At 42.5% G+C, this 17,944-nt stretch overlaps 1 protein-coding gene across 3 annotated transcripts in view; it reads right to left on the reverse strand.

Moving 5' to 3' along the window:
* SLC44A1 (solute carrier family 44 member 1) overlaps positions 1-14,893 on the reverse strand; it is a 199,739-nt gene extending 184,846 nt beyond the window's left edge. For 2 of the 3 annotated variants that reach the window (XM_046022434.1, XM_046022433.1), the window contains exon 1: positions 14,650-14,891. In XM_046022434.1, the coding sequence (XP_045878390.1) occupies positions 14,650-14,685 (36 nt within the window). In that variant the 5' untranslated portion in view covers positions 14,686-14,891. Of the gene's footprint in view, positions 1-14,649 lie in introns of all 3 variants that reach the window. The other variant, XM_046022432.1, reaches the window with a different exon arrangement.
* Between the last annotated feature and the right edge of the window lie 3,051 nt (positions 14,894-17,944).

Below are 17,944 nucleotides of genomic sequence, written 5' to 3' on the forward strand. Positions count from 1 at the left end.
CTGGTGTTTGGGGAGCAGAGGATTGGGAGAAACCCTTAAGGCATTCTTAAATAAGTAACATTTGTATCTTTACTGTAGAGAACCACCCATGGAACCCAGAGCCTGGTAAGTGGTAGGTCAGAAGAAAGTGTTCCTCCTGCCCAGGAGGCTTCTTGCTGTTTGCCTGTTACTACAAGAGAAACATGACTTTCCACTTGCTCTTGGCAAGTTTATAGATTAAACGACATTAAACTATTAAACTGTAAACTTTTAAAAATTATCACTATTATTTAAAAATAGAATTGCATTCAATTAAAATTAAAGTATTATTTCCAAACTTTCATAACTGAAACCTACTTCAACCACCAGTGTCTATTCCAAAATGTTTTTCTTGACATAGAAGCAGTTTCAGAATGTATTTAATATGCTAGACCTAAAACTTGATAGCTTTAGAATTGTCTTCCAACACTTGATGTTTTTAGACTTGTCATGAAAATACAAAATCACATGCAAAACAGATCTGAAAAAACTTCAGAGCCTAGCAAGCAAGGAATAAAACTCGTAACTATGCTGAGTTTTTAAAGTGCAATTTAGTTTAAAAAAAAAAAAATCCAGCTTTTGCCCTGGTGGTGAAAATCTCTGCCTTCATAATTTGATCCTAATGTGCACGCTAATCATTTGTGCTACAAAGTCAACTTCACTGTGGCCATTTTCTTCACCCTTTTCTCTCTTATGGCTCTCCAGAGCCTTGTTGGTACTCACTACTAAGTAACACCGGCATCCATGGGCATCTCCAAACACTGACTAAATAAACATATATTCCTTATTTAAAATGATATTCTCAAGAATCTAAGTTATGGAGAAAAGGACACAATTATAGTCACATTTGGTAAACTTACTGCCATGATAGACTTATTCAGACTCAAGGTTTTAAGAAGAATCTAAAAGAGCCCAGGAGGGGATACACAACAATCCAGGGTCCCTAGAGTTCAATGTTTGTAACTTAAGAGACCACAGACGCTGCTACAAACTGTCATCCTGAACCTCTAGTTTGGAGTGCACGGATTAAAGGATTTAAAACCAATACCCTCGGGGAACCTGGTGGCTCAGTCAGTTAAGCGTCAGAGTCTTGATTCTGACTCAGGTCATGATCAGAAGTTTGTGAGACCAAACCAGACTTGGGCTCCATGGTCGGTGGGGAGTCTGCTGGAGATCCTCTCCCTCTCCTTCTGCCCATCCCCCCACCCTGCTCAATGTCTAAAATAAATAAATAAATCTTAAAAATATAAGTGAATGGGGGTGCCTGGGTGGCTCAGTTGTTCAGTGTCTGCCTTCAGCTCAGGTCATGATCCTGGAGTCCTGGGATGGAGCTCTGTATCACGCTCCCTGCTCAGCGGAAAGCCTGCTTCTCCCTCTCCCACTCCCCCTACTTGTGTTCCCTCTCTCCCTGTCTCTCTCTGTCAAATAAATAAATAAAATCTTTAAAATAAATAAATAAAATCAATCTAACCCCCCCCCCAACACACACACTTTAAAGTGAGGGCAAACATTACACACAATCTCTGAATTTAAGTGACAGGTAAGTGGTGTCTAAGGTATATTTAATATACTATTCAAGTGTAGTAGTCCTCAGTACAGCAGAGAGAGAGGAATGTACTGCAGTAGGAAATGTATACGTGCTTTGAACTACTCCAGGCTTTACACTACTTGGGGGGAACTTGGGCAAACTGCCTCAGCTTTCCTAATCTGTAAAATGGGGCTAACACTGATACCACCCCCCAGAGTTGAGAGAAAAAAAATGAGGTCTATTATATGAGAGCAGACAGGGAATGAGCACAGAGAAACCCCCAGGCCATGATCAGTCATCACTCATTCCCAAGTTGCCTGCTGTCGTATTTCATGCCCTTTCCTTCCCCTCAGAGATGACCCATCCTGAAAGCATCTCCTCTATGCACATGACGTAAAGCATTATCTAAAACCCAGTGCTAGGTCCTCCATTGCCTATGGGAAATTGCTAGTATCAGTATCACCTCAAAATCAGTCCACACAAAATTAAACTCATCTTCTCTTCCCAACACACTAGTCTCCATCTCCCCTTGCAATGCCTGTAACACTCTTCCTCCATTATACAGAATTCTAAACTGGTTTTATCTTTCTCCTTCATCCCACATACCCAGATAAATCAGGAAAGTCTGTCCTATTTCAATTCCATAATATCTGTTCTCTGTTTTCCATTTGAGAAACACTGTTTGGCCCAAGATAGTGAACAGCTTCCTAGAATGGCATCTGTTTCCCTTTCTTCCACTTCGAGCACAGGCAAGGTTGTCATATTAATCTTCCTTAAATCACTCTGAAAAACCCTCCATGGTTGCCTACTTCCTTCCCTTCAAATATTAAACACTTTCCTACGTGTCACATCTCTTCTCTCTACTCTGGCCAGGTCTCCTTTGTAGTAAGTTAAAGGCTTCCTTGCCTTTTTCCCAGCTGTTCCTTTCATTGGAATGCCTCTTCTGTCTTCCACTGAAATGGGTCTTTCCTCCCACTCAAAGTCCCATCCTTCAAGGCCAGATCAAAGGTCATTTTCAGGTAGCCCACTCACCATCTAGTCCAACCTTTCTTTGTTTCCCCATTCCCTGAACTCCTAAGCACCCAATTTAGTCTCTCATTATTGCTGTTTTTTTCACCCTCAGCACTCATCTTCCAGACACAATTTAAAATTTTTAGAAGTCAGGGTTCCTTTTCCAAAACCCAAACAGGATTTTTTTTCAGGGGGATTAATGGATACAAAGACAACTGACAGATTTAATTTCCATTAATATCATAATGGTGGAGATATTTTCATGGGTTGTGCAATTTGCTACAAGCCTATATGAGACAGGTTTTATTATTGTTCCCATTTTACATCTGGGGAAAGCAAGGCACCAAATGTTAAAGAATTTGGTCCAAATAACCCAGCTGGTGACAGAATTGAAATTCAAATCCATGCAGTCTGGCTATGCAGCCCATAATCTTTTTTTTTGTTTTTTTAAGAGTTTTTTTTTTTTAAAGAGATTTATGTATTTATTTATTTGACAGAGATCACAAGTAGGCAGAGAGGCAGGCAGAGAGAGGGGGAGGAAGCAGGCTCCCTGCTGAGCAGACAGCCTGATGCAGGGCTCGATCTCAGGATCCTGAGATCAGGACCTGAGCTGAATGTAGAGGCTTAATCCACTGACCCACCCAGACGCCCTGCAGCCCATAATCTTATCAGTATAACATGGTGATCAATTCTATGAATTCTAATGGCCCTTTAAGGTAACAGCAGGGAAAGGATTTCTTATAAGGAAGGTAGAAGGCCACTTATGCATTAACGGAGGATCATTAAGCTGGGAATGGGAAATGAGACACATACAATAGATTTTTTTTAGTATAAAAAATAAATTTTATACCCCAAATACTATATTTAATAATAAACTCTTTTGCTATTATTAATAGCACCAAATGGAAAGTTTCTTGCATATGGCATTTACTATACTTTTGGAGTACTAAATAAGGGATGTCAACTGCTTTTTATGGCTCTCAATGTATGTCATCAAACAATGTCCCAAGAGAGTCATTCCAATTTATTCAGCAAATCAATAAAGTACACTTGAGTCAAAACCACATGAGCAATTAATATTCTGTTAACTTTTACTAAAGTTGCAGGTGTAAAAGATTATCTCTGTGCTTTCAGTTAATTTGATTATCAGCAAGATTGAACACATTTATATATTAGTTTACTATTTCCTCTTCTGTAAATTAGCTATTTGTTGCAGAGATGCATTTTTTATGAGAGCTCTTTATATTGTAGATTTCCTAAATAATGATGTGAATCTTCAGGTTTATTATTCTTTATACAAAAAAGAAAGAAAGAAATTAAACAGGCAGGAAAGAAAAAAAGGCACTCTCTCTTTTTTTTTTTTCCCCCCTTCTCTATCCTAGCACATTCTACTCAGTATTATGGCTCTTTAAGTGCACTGGGGAAGGATGAGAAGGAAGGAAAAAGAAAACGTTAGAGAAAAGAGAATAAACAAGTAACGACCAGGCAGAGATAAACACACAGAGAAGAGGCAGACAAGGAAATTGAGAGCCCAAGGGAAGAGGTTATACTAACCCCCAAGATTCTCTTGAGGGTCACAGACCGTGGGAATATCAATTAGCTACTTAACCATTATTATAACCTTAAATGGTCTTTTTTTTTTTTTTTAATCCTGAAACTATCCTGGCCCCAGAACAGGAAAGAGGCAGTGGGGTGGGTAAAAGAAACGGGGGCTTCAGCAGTGGCTACAGCAATATTCCTGGGAGAATGGAAGGATAATGGTGTGACTTTCAGTTATGAGCTGTGAAGTCTTATAATGGAGCTATAAGCAAAATGTTGGGAAACACTGCGGACATGCGACTTCACAGGCAGAAGAAAACGACAAGACTGTGTAACAGGTACTACTGGCTGACTACCCCGTCACCATCTCCACCCTCGCCCTCTGCACTGCTGGCAGAGTTCTAATTTTGTTCTGGTGTTGCTCCACCCTCCACTTGACTCCAGGAAATCCTGGTTAGGCTAAGCCAACCAATTATAGAGTTCTTGGTCTCCTGCCTGCTAGAAATTGTTTAGGGATGAGTATGCAGCCCTCCGTAACTCCTACTAAAGGGAAACCACTGGAGGTTGTTAGTTCAGAGGAAGTAGGAAGAGCCACATGTATCTTGGGATCATGAGGGCAGATAAGGGAAGAGAAGCGATCTTCCTTAAAATAAAAGAAATTTTTTTTTTTTTTAAAGATTTTATTTATTTATTTACTTGACAGACAGAGATCACAAGTAGGCAGAGAGGCAGGCAGAGAGAGAGGAAGAAGCAGGCTCCCTGCTGAGCAGAAAGTCCGATGTGGGGCTCGATCCCAGGACCTTGAGGTCATGACCCGAGTTGAAGGCAGAGGCTTTAACCCACTGAGCCACTCAGGGGCCAAAAAAAAAAAATAAAAGAAATTTTAAAAAGCAAAGAGAGACTGACATCATGTCCTCACTGACATCATCAGGCCGCTAAACGAACCAACCTAGAAGCCACCCTACGTCTCAATTTATGTGAGATTAACTTTTTTTAAATGTTTTCATTTTTTTAATGTTTTAATGTTTTCTTTATTTCTTACAGCGGAAGCATCCTAAGTGATTCATAATGAAAAATCTTACAAGATTATCATCATCATTATCACAATGCTACAAAAAAAAAAAACCAGAACACTTTTTTTAACACTTTTTTTTCACTGCTACCTGAACATCTTGAAGTAACCATCTATTTCCAGTTTTTCTGTCTTTTTGCTGTTTCTTTATTTTATGTTATATAAAAGTACACAGAAATCAAACATTTCTGTTTAACAATTTTCAGTGTATCTAACAACCTTAAAAAATTAGACTAAAAATAGCTTTTAAGAGTTTCCTGTCTAAATAAATGTCCAAATAGTTGACCGTGAGATATTGTAGAGAACAGCTAAAAAGAGTAATATTATTTTCATACAAAAAATAAATTCCAGAGGTGCGTGGGTAGCTCAGTCAGTTAAGTGTCTGACTTCAGCTCAGGTCATGATCCCAGGGTCCTGGGATCAAGCCCCACGTCAGGGTCCCTGCTTCAAGGGGAGCCTGCTTTTCTCTATCACTCTGTCTCTCATGAATAAATAAATCTCTCTTAAAAAAAAAAAAAAAGAAAGAAAGAAATTAATTACTTAAAATTCAGTGATTTATCAACCAAATGTTTTTTTAAGTAAATCCTATTATACAACTGATATGAAATCAAAAAAGAATCTATTGGGGCACCTGGGTGGTACAGTCTGTTAAGCATCAGATTCTTGGTTTTGGCTCAGGTCATGATCTCAGGGTCCTGCAGTGGAGCCCCATGTAGGGCTTCCTGCTCCTTGGGGACTCTGCTTGTCCCTCCTCCTCTGCCCTTCCACGCCCCCTGCTCATGTGCACACTCACGCATGCTCTCTCTCAAGTAATAAAATAGGGGCGCCTGGGTGGCTCAGTGGATTAAGCCACTGCCTTCGGCCTTTGGCTCAGGTCATGATCTCAGGGTCCTGGGATCGAGCCCCGCATGGGGCTCTCTGCTCCGCAGGGAACCTGCTTCCTCCTCTCTCTCTCTGCCTGCCTCTCTGCCTACTTGTGATCTCTCTCTCTCTCTCTGTCAAATGAATAAATAAAATCTTTTAAAAAAATAAATAAAATAAAATATTAAAAAAAAAAATTTTCCCTCTTCCTCTGCCCCTCCCTCCCTACAATATATAAATCTTTTTTTTTTTTTAAAGGAGTATATCACAGGAAAAAATAAGCTAAGGATCCCCTACCACCGAGTATATATTTTTTTTTTTTTTAAAGATTTATTTATTTGACAGATAGAGATTACAAGTAGGCAAGTAGGCAGAAAGGCAGGCAGAGAGAGAGAGAGGAGGAAGCAGGCTCCCAGCCAAGCAGAGAGCCCGATGCGGGGCTCGATCCCAGGACCCTGGGATCATGACCTGAGCCGAAGGCAGAGGCTTTAACCCGCTGAGCCACCCAGGCGCCCCTACCACCGAGTATATTAAAACCTACTGAAAAGGGGTGCTTGGGTGTCTTAGTGGTTAACTGTCTGCCTTCTGCTCAGGTCATGATCCCAAGGTCCTAGGATCCAGCCCTGCACAGGGCTCTCTGTTCTTCCATTCCCTCTGCCCCTCCCCCTCCAGGTTCGTGGGGGGTGGGGGAAGGGTCCCTTTCTCTCAAATAAATAAATCTTTAAAAAAAAGTACTGAAAAATGCAACTCTCTTTCAAAAATCACCTTTTAAAAGGAGGACTAAGTTCGACACAATGCATAAATTCCAAACTGGAACATCACGCTGTGCTATATTCCAAATAAATTTGAAAACCAAAAGTACTAAAAGGGCAGAAATATTACTGTGCCAGAAACTTTAACCATTTCCAGAGTGAATTCCCACAGTAGAAATAACAATGCCTCTTTAAGACTGAAGTTTTCACCAGTTCAAACACTTTTTCTTTATAACACCTCACATAAAGTCCCATCCATTTGTGCCTGCTATAAAAACGCCAGGACTGTAAATCCACCTGGCCCATTATGGGAGTGGACCAGTCTTTTCCCATCTACCTTGACCCGGGAACTTACACCTCTCAAAGTCCCCTTGCTTCACACATGACATGTATACCTGGAACATACAGGCTGTTTAAGAACACCATTGAGGATGATATAGAGAAAGCTTTTTTGAAAGCAGTTATACCTTTAAAAATTGTATTGAATTTTAAAACATTGGAATTGCTAAGGTAGTTCATCATCCACATCCATCCATGGAAGGAAAGAGAACTTTGTTAATTTATCCAAATATTTCCTGAGTACATTTCATGTACTGGCTACCAACCTAGCATAGAGAATAATAGCAGTGAACAAAACAGATATGATCCCATGACAAAGAGGTGTCAACTCGTTCTAGACCAGGGGTCAGCAAACATTTTCTTTAAAGGCCACGGAGTAAATATTTATACTTGTAGAATCTCTGTCATAACTACTCAACCTTGCCATTGAAGCATGAAAGTATTGACAGACAATCTGTAAACAAACGAGTGGGATCATGTCCCAATAAAACTTTGTGGACAATGAAAGTCAAATTTCATATAATTGTATGAAACGAATGTATCATGCAATAATCTTTTGATTTTTTTCAACCATTAAAAAAATACGCACACACACACACACACACACACACACGATTTCAGCATTCTTAGCTTGCAAGCCATATAAAAACAGGTAGCTGGTCAGATTTGGTCCATGGATTATAGTTTTGCCAACAACTCCCGGTCTAGACAATATCAACTTTATTTGTTTATTGCTTTAAGCACTCAAAGGGAAAATTCTTCAGGCGATGAGAATTTACTGAGGAGACGTGGCTTGGTTTGAAACATCAGGGGAGACTTTTCCAAAGAAGTGACTTTAAGGCTAACACTTAAAGGATGAGTAGTAGCCAGCCAAAGTCCAAAGAGAAAACGACGAGTTTTCCAGACAAGTGGACAGCAAGTGGAAAAACTCCTTAGAAACACAATCTACTAAGGAATCTGTGAGGTTGGAGCACAAAGAGTGAGCATGAGAGCAGAGTGACACTAGAAAGAGATCAGCCCCAAAAGAGTATTGTTAGCTAAGGTGAGAGACTCTGGTCTTTGTCTTAAAAGCAATCAGAAGCCATATTTTTTCTTTTGTTTTTTTAAAGATTTATTTATATATTTATTTGATAGAGCAAGGGAGCGCACAAGCAGGAGGAGCGGCAGGCAGTGGGAGGGGTAGAAGCAGGCTCAGAGCTGAGCAAGAAGCCAGATGTTGGACTCGATCCCAGGACCCTGGGATCATGACCTGAGCTGAAGGCAGATGCTTAATCCACTGAGCCACCCTGGTGACCCCCATTAAAAGGTTTCATGCAGGAAACGGACACAACCAGCTTTGGATTTTCTAAAGATCACTAAGACTGCAGTACAGAGAAAAATTTGAAGGGAGCAAGAATAATACAGGGAGATCCATAAGCAAGGTTCTGGCCAGAGATGATGGAGGCTTAGACGGGGGTGTTAGCAGTAGAATTTAGAAAGTAAAAGAAGCACTATGTGGTGATGCAATGTGGAGGAATGAAAGGTAGGCTTTCCACACCAGTTTCCAGTTTCCACACCAGGGTACAGGTATCCTTCAGTGAACCAGAGATTCTGAAAAGACACTCTGTGTGTGTATACAAATTCTGAGTTCAGCAAAGATAAGAGGACTTAAAACATTAAGAATTAGGGGATAGGAGAAGAATAAATGAAACAAGATGGGATTGGGAGGGAGACAAACCACAAATGACTCTTAATCTCACAAAACAAACTGGGGGTTGCTGGGGGAGGTGGGATTGGGAGAGGGGGAGGGGGCTATGGACATTGGGGAGGGGAGGCGAACCATAAGAGACTATGGACTCTGAAAAACAACCTGAGGGTTTTGAAGGGTCAGGGGTGGGAGGTTGGGGCAACCTGAGGGTTTTGAAGGGTCAGGGGTGGGAGGTTGGGGGAACAGGTGGTGGGTAATGGGGAGGGCACGTTTTGCATGGAGCACTGGGTGTTGTGCAAAAAGAATGAATACTGTTACGCTGAAAAAATAAAATGGAAGAAGTTCTAAAAAGAAAAAAAAAAACAAAAAACATTAAGAATTAACCACAGAAAGATTGAGATTAAGAGACAGAGTTTCTAGTCCCAGGAATCCCCATAATGGATTCCTCTAACCTCAGACTACTTCATAGCTTCTCAATTCTAGTTTGCATAAACAGAAAAGTGAGACAGTAGGACTGGTTTACCTCTAATATCCCCTAGAGTCCCAAAAACCTGAGCCAAGGTTATAACACGGAAATACTTCTTTCTTTTGGGAGTGAGGTAGGGTATGGAGGGTTATGTAGAAACACAGCTATTAACCAATTACCAGAAGCGTAATAAAGAATGCATTTTTTTAAAAATATATTTTATTTATTTGACAGAGAGAAATCACAACTAGGCAGAGAGGCAGGCAGAGAAAGAGAGGAGGAAGCAGGCTCCCTGCGGAGCAGAGAGCCCGATGTGGGGCTCGATCCCAGGACCCTGGGATCATGACCTGAGCCGAAGGCAGAGGCTTTAACCCACTGAGCCACCCAGGTGCCCCTAAAGAATGCATTTTTATAAATAATTACCTGCCCAAGCCAATAACATTTCTAAATTATAGGATGAAAACATCAAATAGTACTTGATAGCATTTGTGAAGTCTGGGAACATTCTAGCTAGACTGGTTTTGCTATATGATACTAGGTTGTTCCACAGAAGTTCAAAATGGTGGCACGAATTTAAGCTAGAAATTCCTTAATTCAAAATTTTATTGAGTGGACCTTTTCTAAAGATAGAGTGAGCTGCAATTTAAGATTTGGGAAGCATGCATATGAACAGAGAAACACAGGACTGCGATCCAGAAGATCGGGATTAAAGTTTGGATCTGTCACTTGGTAGCTGACTTGAGCCAAGTTTCCCAACCTCCACGTCCCAATTTCCTCAGCTGTAAAATCAAAGTGGAGTCAACTTCATAATTACTATAGAAATTATAACACGAAAATCACTGTGGAAAATAGCTATACAAAAAGCATTACCATTTTTACATTATTTTTCCAATTTTAACAGTAAGCTTTATTTATATATTTTGAGGCTCTTCTATACTAACCGCACAGTATTCAGAAAAAGAAAAATAAACTGTCTTCATGCCATGACTTTTTTTAATCCCAGAAAGTCTACTTTGCTGGACATAGTTTAATGGAATAACTTAGTTTCTTTTGGGAAATCCTACTACACTTTTCAAATGCCATTTTTATCATCTGACTTCAAATTCCCCAAAGCAGGCAGAGACTACAATATTATTAAAAATCTGTTCAGGAGGAGCACTTGGGTGGCTCAGTGGGTTAAGCCTCTGCCTTTGGCTCAGGTCATGAAATCAAGCCCCATATCCAGGCTCTCTACTCGGCAGGGAGCCTGCTTCCCCCTTCTCTCCGCCTGCCTTTCTGCCTACTTGTGATATCTCTCTCTCTGTCAAATAAATAAATAGAATCTTAAAAAAGAAAAAAATCTGTTAAGGAATAGTTAACATACTCAAAAGTTAACCAGTATTAGTACACCACCTGACTGTTTTTTATTACTCCCTAGACAAGATAGAAGATCTAGAAAAAGATCATTAAATTTTTAGCTCTCGATTTGAGGACCATGGGACAAGACAGTAGACAAGTACAATTTTTCCTGAAGTCAGACAGACGAGGGGTGGTCTGTTCAACCAAAAAGACTCTCTTCCATTCTTCACACAATTTCTAAGGTTAGAACCAAAGGACAGAACTTCACAGAACTTGCAGAATCTCCTGGCCTCCAAAGCACTGCTGTGAGGAATAATGATCTAGCCATTAACGACAAAGACTTACGGCAATTTGCTAAGTAATCTTTGGAAAGCCTGCTTCATTCAAACTGGTTTGTCAATGGGAAAGAACATGTCATAAATCTGAAGATTTACACGTGAACTTTGAAGTTTAACATTACAAGAATAGAAATTATGTCAGGTTATAACAGAACAAACGAATTATGGAGAGTTGGGAATAAATTTTAAGAGTCTTAGGGAAGATTAGTGCTGTAAAAAGAAACTCAAGACTATCTCACTTTTACGTTCCCTTCAAAGACATTTTTAGGCAAAGGCTATCATGTGTTGGCTTGTTTTGAGCAGTTACTAATATTAGCAAATAACCTGTAGTGGTCACTAATAAAAATCATAATTAAGAGTTCTCAAGAGCCCTGACTCTGTAGACATTCGTAAGATTCTTAGATGTGCATAACTGACGCAGCACAAATTATTTTGCCAATAATTTGCCCCTTCAGCAAGGAAATGCAAGTTAGTATAGAAGGTGACACTTTTCTTTGATCTAAATCCTAAAACAGGATTATTATTTTGATGGCAAATTACGATATCCAGACACTGCCAGCAAAATGAAAATAATACCAGGACAGACTATAAGAGATGAAACAGTTGGGAAGACCATAAATCCTTTTATAAGAGTCTACAGCAGAGCAAGAAACTAGGAGGAAAAATAAATTACATTTCAAAAGTGAATCCCTACTACAAAAAGGAAACGCACTATATTTACATTGATAAAACCTGCCAGAGCTTTAAAATTGCTGACATACCACTGAGAAAAACTAAGCTGAACTGCAGAGTACCCCGAAGCACGTTGTTTTGATGTGCTATGCAGGTTATCATTAGAGTTTGCAGACAAGCTTTTTAAAGACGTTATAGCCACTGCTCCAACTAAAATATAGGCATTGAGCGGAACACCAGGAGAAAAGGAGACTCCTGCTCAATTTTGCAAACTGATGGCACCACTGACAGAACAGGAAGGAATGTGGAAAAGGCAGGTCAATTTTAACTTAAACAGTTCAAATTTGAGCTTCGAAGAGGATGGCTTGATGGAATTAGTCAACCAGTACATGGAAGTGAAGCAGCACATGGGTCAAGGTTGGACTCATTCAATGTTGCTTGCCAGCCAGATATTGATATGTGTATGTATACATTCTGTTTACTGAGTACTGCTGAGCAACTGTGCAGGATATAGTGAGGCACTGCAATGGATACAAAGATGGGGAAAACAAAAGCAGTTCCTATTCTCAAGAAGCTTACAGTCCAGTAGAAGGCATGAAAAGAAACACATCCTGCCTGAAAATACAATTGAGGCCTCTAAGAGAGGTTCAAAGTAATGTGAAGTTGCATCCCTATTTTCTTTCAACACAACATTGAGAGATATGATACTATTCTAAAACTGGAGACACTCCTGAAAGGGACATTAAAATGCCAGCAGACTGGTAACATTTCACAAATGAATAATGATGCCAAAATCTCAAATTAAAAACAAACAAACAAAAAGACGATGACCAGCTCTTTGGCACAAAACCTGCTCCTCGAGCTCCACCAAACATTACAAGTCCCTAAAGCCGAACTTAAAGGCATGTGACAGCTGCCGATTGGTTATAGAAATCTACAGGAAAAAAAAAATGCACCCCTCAGGGTGCATGACATGCATCTTGTCTGTAGAACATGGCATGAAGGAAACAGTGACTGCAAGAGGAGGAAAAAGCGAAGAAAATGTATGTGACAGCATTCTGAAAAGTAAGACGTGGAGCTAGTCAAATGCAAGAGCTGTGATTAAACTAGAGTTTTGGTTCAGCATCCATCCCTCCCAAATTTAACTGTTTCCACAATGAACAAGTCATCCACAAACTATCAATAATTTCCTGTCTTAAAGGGATTTCACCACCAAGGGAGGATGTAAAGTAACCCAGTTCTTAAAACAAAGGTCGCATGAAAACACCTTTTTGGTGAAAATAATATGTAAGTAAATATGAGATAAATAGCACTCAACTAGAATCCCCTCCCCCAAAACTCCCTAACCAGTTGAAAGGTATTGTGTAATCCCACACCTTTAACTGTTAATATGAAAACCCTGGTCTATTGACCTCTCCTCCATATCACCACCACATACAATTTTCTTGGCTATTCCAACTGAATAGGAAGGTTTAACTAACTAAACCTATCAGCCTGACTGTGATCCCAGTAGGCAGAAAGGGAAAACAAACAAACAAACAAAAACCACTAAGCAAACACCCCCCAAAAAGAACTGGACAAATAGGTTGGATACTTGATAAAATATAGATGTCCTCCATTCATCTGCAATTCTAGTCATTTTCTAACAGACCTCAGATTTTCAGAACAAGTATGCAGGTTATTTAAAACTGAGTTATATATAGTCATTTAGCAGCAGCAAAACACTTCTGGCATTATCGCAGATGCTAGATCTCTGGAGGAATTTTTTCCCCCCAAACTAGCATTTTTCCTCACCAAGAACCAACCAGCCTTTATTTCTAAAAACAAGAGCCCTTGTCTTCCCCCAAACAAACAAATCAAAGACCACAGTTAAATTCTACGCTAATGAAACTGTGAGATTACATCCCAGGCGTTGTCAGAGCCTATTTTTCATACACCAACACCAGACAGTTTGATGCAGTATTCCTGATTGCTTTTTATCGTATTTGTAAATACACTCACTAATTCACTAAATTAGGTAATTTACAAACAGGTCCTCTCAGTTATTAGTGGCCAGCAGTCAAGTTCTATTACATTTGATCCTTATACAGTTGTCTAAACATTTCCATCCAGGTTAAGGGCTCGGATCGGCAAGGGAGAGGGAGGTTAGCGAAATTTGGATGGGGGCAGGGTAGAAGCTGGGAGAAATCTCTGCATCTCAGCCCTCAGCGACAACATTCAGCCAGTGCCCACAGAAAAACTAAATTCGGCACCTCTTCCTCCTGTTACACTGGCAACAAAGAGGGAGTTTCCGTAACGCTCCCGTCACCCACAAGGTGCCCAATCTCCTTCCCAGCCTAGTGCCAGCGCTCCCGCAGGGGCCTCGGTGTGCGAAGAGGCCGCGGTGCCCAGGGTCAAGGCACAAAGGGGGGATGGGGTGCCTGGCGAGCGGGTGGGATCTGGGAAGTGGGCCGTGTAAGGGCTCCGAAATCCGCTTAAACACTTCAACCTGGTGTCGGGGGCAGCGGGCAAGAGAAAGGGGCAGAATATCTAATGGAGCAGAAACTGGAATAAGGTGGAAACGGGGTGAAGAGCCCATGCTGAGGGTACTCCGCCTGGGAGCGGAGAAAGCAGCCGGCAGATGGGGAAAGGGAGACTCCAAGGAGATGGGAAGAGAGGCGCAAGGCCCAGAAGACGAGGCAACGGGGTGCCACCTGGGGCAGAGCAGAGAGGAGGCGCCTGTGTTGCTTCTACCTGCAGGCGGGCGGGACGGGCCGCTCAGGTGTGACTGGGAAGAGGCCAAGTCGGAAAGAGGCCAGCGAGAGCTGGGGGCGTACTAGGGGCCGCGCAGAGGTGGCTGCGAGTTGGCAGACGCGGAGCCAGCGCGGGGGCACCTGCGGGACAGGCACTAGGGAGAGGCGGGGGTGGGGGTCTCCGGAGTGCACGGTGGGCTGAAGGGTGGCTCTCCCGCAGCAGGAGGCAGCGGGCGCCAGCGGCGCGGCACGGGGGAGGTATCCGGGCGGGCGGCCGGGAGGCGGGAGCCCCTCACCTGCGCGGCGGAGGAGGCGGAGCTGCAGCAGCCCATGGCGGGGCCGGAGGAGCCCGGAGGCGGCGCCCGGCGCGCAGCTACGCCCCGGGGCCCCTCGGCATGCGAGCCGGCGGGCGCCCGGGGAGGGCGCGGCCTGGCCCCGCACGGCTTAGCGGCGGCGGCGGCGGCGGCGGCTTGGGTGGCGGCGGGTACTCAGGAGGCGGCGCGGCTCGGGGCGGGCGCCGGCCACATCCCCCGGCGGCGGCGGCTGCGCGGCTCCTGCTCCGCTCCTGCTGCTGCAGCTGCTCCCCAGCGGAAAGGGGCGGGCGGCGGCGGCGGCGCCTCCCCCTGTCCCCCGCCTCCCGCCTCCCGCGCCCAGTCCCTCTCCCGCTCCCTCTCCCGGGCAGCCGCCTCCTCAGCGCCGCGCGCGTCTCCCATCAGACTCCCCGCCCCCAGTGCAGCGCGGCGCCGACAGCCGGGCGGCGACGGCCAAAACGAGGCCGGGTCCTTCGGCGCGCGTCGGAGCCTGCGCAGTGCCGAGCCTATTTAGTGGTGGCACCGAGGCACAATGCTGCCTCGGAGCAAGAGGTCGCATGGGGTTGAGGCTCCCAGGGGCTGAGCAGGCTCGCAGCCGAAATGTGGTCGCATTGCTTCCGGACCCGAGAGGTACTGGGGAGGCGTGCGGGGTTGCTCGCTTTCCCCACTGGACGCGCAACCCGAAGACCCTAATGGCATCTTAGTGCTTCTACGGTTGCTTTTTATCCAGAGGAAAGTGTACACAATAAATCTTCCCTGGTGATGGAGTGGGTGATAGAAAACGGGGAGAGAAAACAAGAAAATCTGTTGCTCCTGGCCCCATTTTGCTGATGAAACTGAGCCTTTGAAGGAGACAGCCTAACAAAATGCACCCAAGGTCGAAATTTTTATAAAGAGCCGTATATAGGGAAAAGGTGAGTTCGCCAGGTCTCTCAATACAGAGCCATGTTGGATCTGAACTAAACTTTCTTATACAGGATTGTCTACAAAAAACAATAAGCGGAAACAAAACAAAAAACAATAAGCGAATATTAAGTTGATAAGTAAATATCAAAAATATTTACTGAGGACATACTAAGTTCCAGTAATTTATAGGCACTGTGAATAAAGAGGTGAACAAAAAAGGTAGCTTCTGTTCTCTTACAAGTTGCTACATTAATACACTGTGTGGAGCAACAAGTTAGAATAGGTTTCACTACCTTCAAGAAGTATACAGCCAGAGAGTCCTTGGGAAATAGTGCCCCATGAGAATAGCTCAAAGGCCACAGAAATAAGGATGCCTGACTGGCTCAGTCATAGAGCATGCAACTCTTGGGCTCCTTGTCTGAAGTTCAAGCCCCATGTTTGGTGGAGAGTTTACTTTAAAAAGGGGGGGGGGGGAGGTGAAAAGAAGCAAGTGAAAAGGTGGCAGGAATAAAACTTAAAATCAGGGTTCATAATAAGAGAACCAGGTATCAGACACTATTATAAAACTTTTACATGTTTCATTTCATCCTGTCAAAGAATGTCTCAAGGACAGAATCAAAAGGAAAAAAAAAAAAGTTTATTTGCAAAGGTGCAAAGGAGTGAGATTCTGGAAGGCCTGACCAAATGAGAGACAGCAAATGTTAGGATTACTCCATGTCTAAGGGGGGAAAAAGGGCACAGAAGTAAGTTGACCTTATGTGCATTGAAAGCAAAGGAAAGTCAAAATAGAAAGCTGGAGACAGCTAAAGAAAGGGCCATAGAATTCCTGGTTGGTGTGTTCCAGTACCATTTCCTAGGTCTGTGACAGTCGATGAATCACCTTTCTAAACCCCTTTTTGTCTTCTGTGAAATGTTAATGATAGGATGACCCCAGAAGCTTTGTCGTCAAGATTGGATAAGAAAGCTGGCTGGTGGGTAAGCGGCACTCTACAGAGTACTGCCTGGGATCATCCATACTTCCTCTACATCCTACCTATGTTCTCTTTCAGTTTGACGGGAGGGTGCACCATTCCACTGGGCTAGTAAATCCTCAGCGTGTTACCAGTAACAATCAGGCCACTATGTAGAAGTGAAAAACATAAAACTTTAGTGGCTCTAGTCCCAATTCTGATTATAAACTTCACAATTAGATTGTAAACTCCCTGAGAACAAGGGAAAGGATTTTCTCCTTTGTATTTCCCTCAGCTCTCTCAAATGTTTGTTGAATTATTCAATGCAGCCAGGAATAAAAAACCTTCCCTTGAGATTTTCCCTCAAAGCCTCAAAGTACATCTTGTTTTTAACTGAGGGAGGAGGCTGAAAGTAAAATTACAGTCTTAAACAAGAAGCCATCTGTCTTCCTTCTTTATAATCAAGGAAAGGGGAGTTGTTTCTCTTAGCAGAGTCAATATGGGAGCATTTCTCTAAGATTATAAAAATCTTTTTGGCTAGTGTAGTCATTCCATGTAGTAGCTAGTGCTTATTTTGTAATTAGAGCTGAAAAGCAGATAAATACGTAACAGACTGTGGCAGGGCTTCAGAAAAAAAAATGTATTTCACTTTCTTGGAGGTCTCTTTCGTAGGTATGGATGATGGGTGAATATAATTGAAAGGGAGTACATTCCATTGTGCTTGATTGATATGAACTCATTTTCCCTCTAAGGGTTAATGGAACTAGGAGTTCTAAGGTTCTGCAAGGTGCTTTGTAAATATACTAATTATGTATGTATGCACCATATATGCATATGAATGTGATGTTTTAAAATTATACTTCGTCATTAGCATAAGAGAAACTAGCGGCTCCTGAATTGATATTCTGTACCTTCTAAGAAGGAGTCTCTTTCCCATCCCCCTCATACCCAAAGAGTATAAAAAATCACTCATAAAAAGAGTGATTTAGAGGGGGACAAATTGCTGTTCTTTTTCACTCTTTCTCATAAACAAGCACGTTCAGCCTTCAATGAAATTAAGCTACAGAAAATTCAGAAATCATGAAAGGGATTTTTTTTTCCAGCCAGCGATCAAGGTACTGATCTCACCACCATGAGGTGTCATCAAGGCAAGCCACTTGGGAAGGGCTTAGTTTATTTTTCTTTCGAGAAAAAGAGCATTTTTTTTTCAACTTATGTAAGAACAGCATCTGCACTAACCAGGATAAAATTATAAGGTCTATCAATCTTGATGCTGCAGGGTAAGAGCAGATCACCGGCTGAGCCAGCCCGAAATGCTTCCCAGTGGTCTAGTATTGCATAATTGGCCGTGTGAATTCCAGGGTTTCCAGTTTCGGATGGAAGACTTGGTGCTGGTCACTCACGGTAGGAAAACACTGAACTAA

This window comes from Meles meles, chromosome 11, assembly GCF_922984935.1.
Source record: "Meles meles chromosome 11, mMelMel3.1 paternal haplotype, whole genome shotgun sequence".
NCBI classification, from domain to species: domain Eukaryota; kingdom Metazoa; phylum Chordata; class Mammalia; order Carnivora; family Mustelidae; genus Meles; species Meles meles.